Here is a 12,503-nt window from a genome sequence, read left to right as displayed (position 1 = left end):
GTCTAAAGAATGGATCTTCAAGTCCATTTTTTCTGGTATGATCATATTATATTCGATATCAATTTCAACTGACATACGATACTTATCAAATGCTTTCTATAAAATGAGCTCTTGATCAAATTAGTAAAATAATCTCACAAACTTCTGGTTGTGAGTTGACAACAGATATATATGTGACCATTTAGTTGATGCATCAATTAAAATTATAAATACTTAATTGGTCCATATGATCATGATCGGTGTATTGATTTACAAATATCACCTTTCGTATATTTCAAAAATAAAAGATACTCATTTGCTTAATTTTTCAACTTCCTTTGGGAACTAGTAACATGTAAAAATTATTAGAATGAAGGAACTTCGGGCCCTTCGATACATATTTATAGAATTTTTTTCACATCATAATAAATTCGGGATAACCCAACCGGTCTGCCAACAATAAATTTAATATAATTTGTAAACTTCTGGTTTACAATAATTTGTTATTCAATTGCACTAATATATTTATAAGTATAGTATAAACTTCTGGTTTAAAACTTTTCCATTACACTTATTTTATCCAAAATATGTCTCATAATAAAAAAATATATCCAACTTCAGTACACCTATTTCTTGATATATTGATTTCAATTAAAACTAATATTCAAAATTAGGCCACAAAATAATTAAACCATACGTAACTGATGCAAATCATTGATTAAATACCAAGTCAAAGAAACTAAACATGCTAACTGATAAATTGGCAATAAAATAATTATATGTTGCTTAACCATAACAAATAATTAAGTTAATTGTTGAGAAATAAAATCATGGCAACTTATAAGCAGTAACGTGGAGTAAAGTCATAAATATAACTGATATGTATAAATCATAGCTCTGAGATTTATGATTACATTGAGTACAAAAAATAAAAATTATATACATAGAAAAATAGGTGATTCAAAATCAGATCATTAGAAGAAAAAATTAATAATCTAACATGAGTTTGAAAAACATAGAATCCAACAGTAAATAAAAGGATAGTGAACAACACGTACCGAACAAATTGCCGTGGGATTAATGCTCGATATAAATTTATTTATCAACACCAAGTGTATTAAAATATAAGAAAGGAATTGTTCCGTTTGGTTATTTTCTCAATTTTGCTACTTCAAGAACATATTCAAGAGACATAACATTTTATATACAAATGAACTTTATAAGCATGATCATTTGAGCAATCCTTCAAAGATGCTATGAACTTTTAGTTCTTCAAAACTATCTTACAAGACTTTCGTAATGATCAAAAACAATTCACTCTTTGCACAATCCTTCATGAATGCTCTATTAAATTTTATATCACAAATGATTCTTCATAGTATTCAAGAGCAATTCATTCTTTGCGCAATCCTTCAGGGATGCGTGATATTAAGTTTCTAGTTCCTCAAGAACTATGTCCAAATCTTTTAAATAATAATTGAAAATTTCTTTCTTTGAGCAATCTTTTAAGAATGCTTTAATTTTTTTCTTAGGAACTATATTACAAATTATCTTAATAATTAATGATAAACAAACAACTCACACTTTCATAGTGTTGAAGAAGAATTCATTCTTTGTGCGATCCTTCAAGGATGCGCAATATTAACTTTCTAGTTATCCAAGAACTATGTCCAAATGTCCAACACAATTATATAATATTCATTATTTGAGAAGTCATTTGCTTCAATATTAAGGTTTTTTTTTTCTATAGTCCTTCGGGAACTATACCATAGTTGATCTTCATAAACAAAACCAAAGATCAATATTTGAGCAATCCTTCAAGAGTGCTTTAACATTGAATTCTTCTAAAATTTATCAGGATTAAATATTATTAACACATCTAAATGAAAAAACTGTGATAAAGAATATTAGCATGAAATAGAGGATAAAAAAATAATAATAGTAAATTCCTTTATTAACTTTTAGAAAATAATGATAATAACGTTCATCAAGGAATTAGTTGTCATAAGAAAAAGAAATCAAAGGTGACAAAATTAATGGAATTAATTGGTCATAATATATACATATTCTTAACTGATATATGAAATGAATAGATAAAATAAAAGAAAGAATGAACTACCATTAAAAGAAATATCTGATACGAGTATCATGTCCCTTGTATTTTTCTTTCTTAATACAAATTCCATTCAATTGCCTTAATTGTCAAAATTTTATAATAATTACATATCGTATGATCCTCATTTTATAATAACTACCATTGAATTTTATAATGTATTTACGGTCAATAAAAAAATTGGTATATCGATGACATATAGGTTATAGAAACAATATTTGATAATAAAAAATTGATTGAGAAATAAAATTGATAAGAAAATCTTTATATATATATATATATATAAATTATTTGTAGATCCTTCAAGGATGTATCACTATTGAATTCTTCAGGAATTCATAAAGTATAAATATTGAGTTCTTCATAATTTAGTGAATTCTTACATAATTTATAAAAGACCTGGCTGAAATTCATAAAAATTGATATTTTCCAAGTTCTTCAGGAACTAGATCATTGAATTCTTCTAGAATTCAGAATGGATAAAAGTTTAGTTTTCTTAGTTTTCTAAGTTCTCCAGGAACCAAGAGTATTGAATTCTTCGAGAATTCATAGATTGAATTTTAAGTTCTTCAAGAACTAATTATTGAATTCTTCGAGGATTAAATTTATAAGTTCTTCGAGAACCTGTTATATTATAATAACAATATCTTTTTCTTTTGCAATCCTTCAAGGATGCATGAATATATTTCTTCAAGAATATATATAGAATAAATAAATTACGAAAACAAAAACATGATTAAAACTACATGTTTTTCCACAACATTCCTTTTAAAGGAAATAAAAAAAATCATCGTCTATTACTAAATTGGATGGTTTGATAGTTGATACTATTAATTTGTATTTCTAGTTTTGAAAGAAACAATAAGCTAATCATATCTTTTACATACAATTTTGAATTAACAATTATAAAAGGAGGAACAGTGGCTAACACAACAAGATAAAATGAAAAAGAAGCTTCATGTACACACATACCTCTTCGTGCCGACACTATACACATGAATCACGATTGCTGGATAAATATGAAAGCATACCACGATTGCTGGATAAATAAATCCTTGCGGACGTTGTTGAAGCCGCAAAGAATAGTAAATATATTGGTAGAGTTTCGTGCTGATAACGTGTTATAAATCTATGTATAAATAATAGGAACAATAGGGAAGAATAAAGAGAAAGGGAGAAGAGAGGAGAATAATAGAGTGTGTATTATACTTAAGTGTGTCCTTTACATGATACATGAGTTCTATTTATAAGTAAACATAATAGGCCAATAACATGGGCCTAGAACCTATATGGACATCCAATAAATATTCATAACAATAAACTCATAATATCATAAGTTGTTAAATACAAATCCTAAACACTGTCATCACACACATTACAATAGTACAAAATCCAAATAAGTTTTAAACATCAAACACAAATAAGTTTTAAACAAAGTGCAATTGCAACATAAGTTTTGGTTTTAAATAAGTTTTAGAATCATTAGTTTTTATTTACCGCAAAAACATTAGTTATTATAAGTAAAAATGAGAGTTGAACAATTAAATTGACATTAGATGAACAATAAATAAAATATAAAGTTCATAAAAAAATAATAAACAAAATCTAAAGTCCATAAAAAAATGAAAAAAATAAATAAATGTGCTTTTGAAACAAATCAATTGTGAGAATATAAAGAATATATGCAATATATAGAATATAAAGTAAAAACACCAACAAGTGAGCAATTTAGCATAGTGGTAGTGTGACTTAACTATTATAGAGAGGTTAGCTGTTCAATCCTTGTTGATGACAATTTTGTTACATTTTTAAACATTTAAAATCTTAAACCAAAAATTCAACCATGTTACAAAAAACAAAAACGCGTGTTTCCAAAAAAAAAAAGAGTTTTTCCATAAAAAAATATCAATCCCACAAAAAAAATAATAATTCAGGTTTGCAAATAAACCGGCCAGTTCAAAAAACCGCCGGTTCATCGGCTTTTTCCAGTTCGAGCGGTTTTTACCGGTTCATTAACATGTCCGATCCAACATACAAACTAGACCGGTTGACCTCCGGTTTCCGGTCCAACCGGTTCGACCGGCCGGTCCGGCCCGGTTTTTAAAACACTGCTACATAACACTTAGGGTCTGTTTGGTAAAAATAAGCTATAAGCTAGCTGATAGCTGATAAGCTAGCTGATAGTTAAAAAGCTAGCTTATAGCTGATAGCTGAAAAGCTAGCTTATTGAAATTAAAGTGTTTGGTAAAATTAGCTTTTAAAGTGGTTATTAAATATAATAAAATTACATAATTGATAGTGGGTAGTTTATTTTTTAGAGTGGGTAGTTATTAAATTAAAGGGTAAAAATGGAATAAAGTGTAAAAAGCTATAAGCTATAAGCTCAAATGCTACTTGAAATAGCATCTGAAAAAAAGCTATAAGCTAGTACAAAAAGCTTGTTACCAAACACCTCTAATTTTTTGAAACAAGTTTATAAGCTCATATAATAAGATATAAGCTAGCTTATTTGTGTTACCAAACAGAGCCTTAGTGTTAAAGTAAATAACCTTCGTAAGTGGTAAACCTAAAATTATTAAAAATTCTAACGACGGTCGAGAATACTAGAATTATTTTACATCGTCGATGCATATCAATTAAATCCTAGAATTAAATACCGTTGGTCCATGACCACGATAAATAATATGAGCATCCAAATTATTGCTCAAAAATAATTATTGGTGTAACAAAAAAAAAATATATTGGGTAAAAGAAAAACACACGATAACAAACAAACAATTTGCGAATAGAAAGCGTTTTTTTTCTTCCTTTTTTCTTCCGAAACAACAAACAAACAATAACACATTCCCAGAATCTATCTATCTTAACCTACGAACGAACAACCACTATTCTTTCTTTTTCAAATTTAATTTAATTCTTTTTTAACGCCTAATACGGAGTATTAATTAGTAGTAACACCATTATTCTTATCATTATTATCATAATTCCCCATCTCACAATCATTATCATCAAGACAAGAATTGATTTGATTTCATTATTACGTTAATTAATCAATCAATCTTTTCATCTTCCTCAATCTCCTCGCATCGCATTCCAGGTACACACAAAGAATCTCTCATTTTCTTTTCATCCTTTTCAATTTCAGTTTTTCTACTTTCTCTGTTCCCAAACAGGAAAATGGGTGTAGTAGTAGTAGTAGTTACTACTCTTTGATTTTCACCGCTTATGTATGATTCATGCATATTTTAATTTTTAACTAAAATTTCCAATTTTTACTTATAATCTTTAATTGCTAGGAGTTAATTTTAGTGTAAGATTTAGTGGTTTAAGAAATGTGACTTATTCTAGATGTGTTTTTGTTTTCAGATTTTTCTGCATCAATCCATTTGGGGTTCATTGTAGGGACCAGGCTATTTGCCCTTGATTTTTTGTGTCTGTGGAAGAAAAGAAGTGTTTTTGGATGTGGGAATTTTGATGAATTATTTACTTAAATGAAGTCAGAAAAGGGTTGGCGTTTAGGCAGTATGGGTGATATGCAGATATTGCCCGGTTCTCGCCACCGTCCACACATGAAGAAACCGACGTGGATTATTGTTTTGGTGTTGTTCGTATGCGTCTTTCTAATCATGGCTTATATGTATCCGCCGCAAACTAGTTCAGCCTGTTACATCTTCTCTTCTAGAGGGTGCAAGACTTTTTCTGACTGGCTTCCACCTGTTCCTGCAAGAGAATACACCGATGAGGAGATTGCATCGCGGGTTGTTATTAAGGATATTTTGAACTCACCGCCGGTTATTGCAAAAATATCAAAGATTGCCTTTATGTTTTTGTCGCCCGGTTCTTTGCCATTGGAAAAATTGTGGGACAACTTTTTCCAAGTAAGAATTGACTAATTTACTTTTCTTTTTAAATACATTCAAGCTATTGTTTATCAATTACTAGTTTTGATGACAGTTGATGTTCCCTTTTGAAATATACTTATGACACTTGTTTAATCACATACAATATCTGCCAGTTTAATAGTTTAATTGATGTTTTGGATTTCTTTTATCAGTAAGAGAAATGGCTTGTGACGTGCTCAAATGACACTCAAAAATCCTCTGTGATTCGAATTCATATACTTGTCTTCGATGATTCTTAGGGCTTCGTAAATGAAGTATTAGGTTTTGGGGCTTGGGAGAATTTGAGAATTTCATTCATTCTGTCAGAAAACTGAATTAGAGTGGTTAATAAGCGGAGCTGCCTGCTTATTGCACTCTCAGCCGGAACCGATGCTTTGCATGAAAATTGGTAGCAGTCTCTCTCAATTTTGGGTAATGATGCGCAAAAGAGACTGTTGCATGATTTATATACAGCATTCCACAACAAAACTCATGTTCCCGTTTCCCAGACAAGTGCTATTGGAAACAGTTGTGACAATGATGTTCAGTCATATCCATGAACCCTTGCCTCAAAATGTTATTTGGTGCTTAGTATTTGACCTTTAAAATGTGTGGCATAGATATACAAGTTGTGAAATATGATTTTCTATAATCTCTTCGTAATTGTGGTGTAATGAATGAATATCCTGAACTTTTTTGTGATGTCATTGGTTGATACTTGATTTTTCTATGCTTCTGAATTCCATTCATCTGTAGTGTGCATTTACCTGGACGATGTTCTCCTTTTTGGCAGGGTCATGAAGGGAAGTTCTCAGTTTATGTGCATGCTTCCAAGACTAAACCAGTTCATGTGAGCCGTTACTTTGTCAATCGGGATATACGCAGTGATCAGGTACATATAGTCTTGTTATTGTTTAGTTTAGTATCATTTATGGAGTTGTATTATCTCGTATGTTTGTGTTTATGCTCTCTTGCGAAAATCATACTTTAAATACGTGTCTTTTCCTTTTATGTTGGACTCATGATTTCTGCGTTTTGGTTGTAGGAAAATAGAATATTATTGTTGACTTTAGAAATTAACTTGTACTATATAAGCTTATAACTATTTTATGCATGAGTTTTGAAGTATAATGTAATGTTTTAATACCTCTACATCATAGATATGTTATATTATCCAGAGCAGAAAGGAGAACACGAGTAGCCACATAACAAGGCTACTTGAGATGCCATTGTTTAGCTTTGGAATCTAAAACAGAAGTATAAAACTCTATTGCACTTTTTCTTGTTAAACAGAAGTATGAAATTGTAGCATATGTTTTTTTTTTCATTGGAGTAAGTATAACCTCAATTGGTTCAGTCTGGGTTTTAATTCCAAATTTACTTTATTTGGCTGGCATGAGCAATTATGTATCCTCTTTGTGATTAATTGGTATTTTTGAATTCATTGCTGACTTTTTTTGGTTCAAGCTGAAAGTATTTCAAAGTTTTAACTGTTTTAGGTATAATAGTTGTAATATTGATGTCAAGTGTAATTTGTCTGCCCTCCAGAAACCTGTGGTTTTCTAGTGGTGGTTCATGTAACCAGAAGTCATGTTGTTTGCAGGTGGTGTGGGGTAAAATTTCTATGGTTGATGCAGAGAGACGGATATTGGCGACTGCCCTTCAAGATCCTGATAACCAGCACTTTGTTTTACTTTCTGATAGGTAAATGGGTTATGAGATTGCTTATGTTCTTTCTTTTTTTTTATAGCAAGATTGCTTATATTCTGTTCATGCTGATTAATTAGTTTTATTGGTTTAATTAATTTCTGGTTTTTTACATTGATTTTTGCAGCTGTGTGCCTCTGTATCATTTTGACTATATTTACAACTATCTGATGCATACGAATATCAGCTATGTAGACTGGTATGTGAATTATTATGCAATGTTACATAGTAATTTTTTTATTTTATTTTATTATTATTGATTTAATAGCTCTCTCTGCTTTTTGCTATCAACCTGATGTCATTTGCTAATGCAAAATTTTGCTTTTTCTTATTAGCTTTAAGGATCCTGGTCCTCATGGGAATGGGAGGTACTCAGAGCGCATGTTACCTGAAGTTGAGGTGAAAGACTTTAGAAAGGGTGCACAGGTATATTCTTGCTGAAGCCATGTCGGAGATAGAATTCAGTATTTTAAATAGATATTTTAGTTATTATTCACAGAATGCAAAATTTAAAGAAAGTGTTTGTGCCCGGTTTGAGTTAATCGCTAGCTTTTGACTGCTTTTCAATTAAATTAAGTATTATTTTCTAACTTACGGAAAGCCCCATATAAGTTGATTTCATGGAAAAACTTGATGAAGTAGCTTCTAGAAAAGCTGAGGTGTAGAATTTTATTACAACTTATAGCTGTTAGTTAGATTACTCAATGTCATTGTAAGATGATTTTCTTTTTTGCTTGTCCCTTTTATTGCTTATTGAAAAGATTGTCCAGACTAGGGTTGCATACAATTGTCTTTCACAGGATTCTAGTTGGATCAACTGAAATTCCCATTGTTCCGTAGCCTTTATTTATGATATATGTTCAATAGAGTTCACTAGACATATCAACTCTAGCACATGGCATTAGTTGAGTCTTTTGTTATAAAAAAATGTGACAAATAAAATTATAAATAACAAAAATTATACTTGTGTGAACTTCTTTACACTATCTCTTGTTTGCCCAATCAGTTTCACGACACATCTATTCCATCGAGTGTTTTGTTTGATATGTGTGCACGTGATCCATTTAGTAGATTCATTTTTGTTGTTCAATTTCTTCTGCAGTGGTTTTCTATGAAGCGGCAGCACGCTGTTATAGTTATGGCTGACTACCTGTATTACTCAAAATTTCGGGCTTACTGCCAGGTACAGTTGTTTTTATATATTGTTATTAAAACTTGAGCAATTTTGTTTGATCTCATAATGGTTTGTGAACCATATTTATTTCTTCCAGCAATTTAGAATTTTGAATACCAACAGTTTGATGTTGCCTAGGACAATAAGGTGTTTCTTTTGTTGTTTGGGAAGCAGTGTCCCTTGCAACGCTTCAGGACCTCAAATCCCATATATGTACTGCTTCCTAAAGTAAACTACAAAAGAAAAATCTTATTGTCCTAGGCAATATAAGCAGTGTCCCTTGCAACATTCAGGACTTCAAATGCCATATCTGTACTGCTACAAAAGAAACTCCTTATTGTCCTAGGCAATATAGAACTGATGTGCAAATGATCTATAGCTAGTCATCTTATGTACCAGTGTTGTGGCTTAGATGGTTAAGATGATGGCTGCTTTTATTATGCACAAGTTCATCAAGTGGTGCACGGTGCACCACTTATCAATAACCCGATAACGAATATGAATTTTACAAAATTCACCGTTGGATAGAAATTTTATATCGTATAGATCATCCATATAAATTTTTAAAAAAATTGAAAATCATTTGATGTGTTATTGAGACCTATCAAAATTAACGGTATTTAATAAAATTCAGAAACCGTTAATTTTGATGAGTCTCAATAACATATCAAATGATTTTCAATTTTTTTAAAAGTTTATATAGATGATCTATACGATATAAACTTTCTATCCAACGATAGATTTTATAAAATTCGTATTCGTTATAGAGTTATTGACAACTGGTGCACCGTGCACCACTTGTCTTACTCTTTCACTTTAGCCCAAGCCTAAGATGATTAGATCATTTAGTTTCCATATGTAATTCAGAATTTGTGAATTCCTGAAATGAGCTTCCTGTCCAAACTAGAAAAGCAACACCTTATTGTCATAGACAGCATGTAGTTATTAATCACTTATAGGACCATGAAGCTATGACATGACATATAAATCTGATATTAATGTGAAATTTCTGAATATCGCAGCCTGGTTTGGAGGGGAGGAATTGCATTGCTGATGAGCATTACTTGCCAACCTTCTTCCAGGTGAGAATTTCAACTGTAATATAGTTCTATTGTTTGTTATTTTTTCCAACATTTTTCAATCTTCATGTGATCAAACTTATGCATTTTGATTTAGATTGTTGATCCTGGTGGAATTGCAAACTGGTCAGTAACCCATGTTGACTGGTCTGAGAGAAAATGGCACCCAAAATCATATAGGGCTCATGATGTTACTTACGAGCTTTTGAAGAATATCACGGTATAGTTTTGCTAAAACTAACTTTTATAATAATCCATATTATTTTTGGCTAGCAGCTAGGAAATCAATGTCATTTTATTTCATTGCATCCCTTTCCGTCAATACAAGTACAGGTCTGGGACTATTGACTAGTACCACTTGAGTAGAGTTACATACATGTTGGCAATCCATGTGCATGCATTCTTAGATATTACCAGAAGTGCTTGTGATGCTGGTTTAAAGGAAAAATGCAATTTTGTTTTATGGATGACAGTTATGCTTTTTCATATCTAAAAATTGAATGAAACAATTTCACCCATAAGAAAATTCAAAAGAAGATTCTTTAAAAGTAGGTAGGACTTCGTGGTTAAATTGCAATGGCAATTCTTTCCTTTTTTTTTTTTATATTTTAAACACAATCAAACTTTTAGGAGAATTGAAATTGACATCAAGTTGGGGAATCCCCTTTCCGTAATGTTATGATAGTTTGTAGTTAAGTCAAGTGTAGTACAACTGTGCAAGTATCTGTCGACTGAACATTGCCTTTTCATTTTGTCTTCTAAGTTATTTTTTCGAGGATATTAACTGTAATTGTTATATTTGCAGTCCGTTGACGTTAGTGTACACGTCACCAGTGATGAGAAGGTATGGTGTATGAGATTTTTACTGATTTGATTTGTTGAGAATGAATAAACCAGATTGATTAATTATCTTGTGTTTCTACAGAAAGAAGTGCAAAGTTGGCCTTGCTTATGGAATGGGATTCAGAAACCATGTTACCTATTTGCTAGGAAGTTCACTCCGGAAACACTGGACAAATTGTTGCATCTATTTTCCAATTATTCAACACCTTGGACTTGAATCCTATTCGGCTAGTTTGATCGATTCTTTGGTCAGATAAGTTGTTGCATTTGCCCCCCCCCCCCCCCATATTGGTTTCTCATATGACATGAGTTGTATATTGCAGCATTATTGAGGCTTGATCGCCTGCCGGCCGCAGATATTGGGTCCAAGTTAAACTGGCATTGCAGTTAGGGTGGCCTGAGACAATGACTGGATGCTAACAATGTAGTGTTGCTTCCTTGGGGATCTTTGGATGACAGAACTAATATTTTTCCCTTCCATTTTTGGTTATATAAGTTTTATATTTAACAGGTTAAATTTTGGGGGAATCATATCAGCTCATATAATGCTTGATGATCTTTGTAAAACTGGCCAAGTGTTAAGTTGAAAAAATACAACACTCTACTGTCTATCTATTCAGTGTTTTTATATACTCCCTCGGTGCCTCTTGTAACTTGTAAATGTTTATATTTTAAACTATGAATTTGAACTATACCGTAGGATGTGTATTGAGATACTATACCACCTTCAATTCAATATTATACTAAAGCATTTAGAAATGAAAGGTTGCAATGAAGAAGGCTATTTGGAGTCTGATGTGAGAGAGAAGAGAGCAAACATGAACCAAGGACAACCTGCCAGCAAGACAACATCCCTTGCTTTTCAGGCAGGATGCCGGCAAGTCATCCCTGGCTCAAATCTACTCTTAACACTTTCATACAAGACACTTCAATCCAAATATAACATTATTGAGATCCATAAGCTCTCATATTTCAGCTCAGTACATGCACATTGCACTTGCAGCTTAACATTATTTATTTATAGGCAGAGATGGCCTAATAGCAGAATGAATCCTACATGTCAAAATCCACACAACTGATGATAAAGTTGATTCCCAAATTCTTTCAAGCTAGACATGGCCCTACATTGCCATGCCTTGCTGTTTCTTATCCAAAGCAATCTTTGTTATTTCAGAATCAATTTTCACTTTTGCCATAGGCTAGAAACAACCAAAAGTTGACTTAATATATTTCCTTCAATATAATCTCAATTTCTGGCACTTGGACATGAGCAGTTGACTAAATCTAGATTTTCCAGTTAAGAATTTGATTCTAGTAAGTGAAATTAATCATAAAATTCCTGCCATTGATACAGAATTTAGAAAAGTAAAAGTGTGACTAAAGTTGAAAAGTAGTACGTGTTATATACGTGTAATATATAATTCATAGATGTGATTAAACTATAATTTATTGAAAATGTTGACTGTGTTATAGAAATGGTGCTGAGAAGAACAAGAAGAATAAGAGTACGTGGTTGAATTCTGTACTGATGTAACTTAGACTGATATGCAGTTTAGCATATGAGTATGGTTGACACGTTCACAGATGATAGAAAATACGCATACTATTTTGTTGTACAGTACTTATAATGTAAAGTATCCAATCAGAAAACCAATAATATGAAGTCAAAGTTCAATGAGAATCTGTTGAGATGAGTGAGAACAAATTCTGATTCTGATTTAGGACAT

At 31.4% G+C, this 12,503-nt stretch overlaps 1 protein-coding gene across 3 annotated transcripts; it reads left to right on the top strand.

The window, feature by feature from the left end:
- Positions 1-4,865: 4,865 nt before the first annotated feature.
- Positions 4,866-11,468, top strand: LOC123909410 (glycosyltransferase BC10-like). 3 transcript variants are annotated; one of them, XM_045960241.1, is made up of 12 exons: positions 4,866-5,189; positions 5,459-5,970; positions 6,767-6,865; positions 7,577-7,677; positions 7,808-7,879; positions 8,016-8,106; positions 8,783-8,863; positions 9,877-9,936; positions 10,031-10,153; positions 10,739-10,777; positions 10,859-11,024; positions 11,100-11,468. In XM_045960241.1, exons 2-11 carry the CDS (start codon positions 5,584-5,586, stop codon positions 10,991-10,993), a joined length of 1,188 nt encoding a protein of 395 aa, XP_045816197.1. In that variant the 5' UTR covers positions 4,866-5,189; positions 5,459-5,583; the 3' UTR covers positions 10,994-11,024; positions 11,100-11,468. The 3 variants fall into 3 exon arrangements, with proteins under 3 accessions (XP_045816197.1, XP_045816199.1, XP_045816198.1); XM_045960242.1 differs by having other exon boundaries at positions 5,183-5,319; positions 10,859-11,468; XM_045960243.1 differs by lacking the exons at positions 10,739-10,777; positions 10,859-11,024; positions 11,100-11,468 and having other exon boundaries at positions 4,875-5,189; positions 10,031-10,159.
- Positions 11,469-12,503: the final 1,035 nt, after the last annotated feature.

Source organism: Trifolium pratense, linkage group LG2 (assembly GCF_020283565.1).
Source record: "Trifolium pratense cultivar HEN17-A07 linkage group LG2, ARS_RC_1.1, whole genome shotgun sequence".
NCBI lineage: Eukaryota > Viridiplantae > Streptophyta > Magnoliopsida > Fabales > Fabaceae > Trifolium > Trifolium pratense.
The sequence above is the reverse complement of the archived record's forward strand: the minus strand, read 5'-3'. Positions and strand labels throughout refer to the sequence as shown.

Coding starts and splice junctions, on each gene's coding strand:
- LOC123909410 (XM_045960241.1), top strand. CDS start 5,584: ATGAAGTCAGAAAAGGGTTGGCGTTTAGGCAGTATGGGTGATATGCAG. Junction 7,880..8,015: donor AATATCAGCTATGTAGACTG/GTATGTGAATTA, acceptor TTTTCTTATTAG/CTTTAAGGATCCTGGTCCTC. Junction 9,937..10,030: donor ACTTGCCAACCTTCTTCCAG/GTGAGAATTTCA, acceptor ATTTTGATTTAG/ATTGTTGATCCTGGTGGAAT.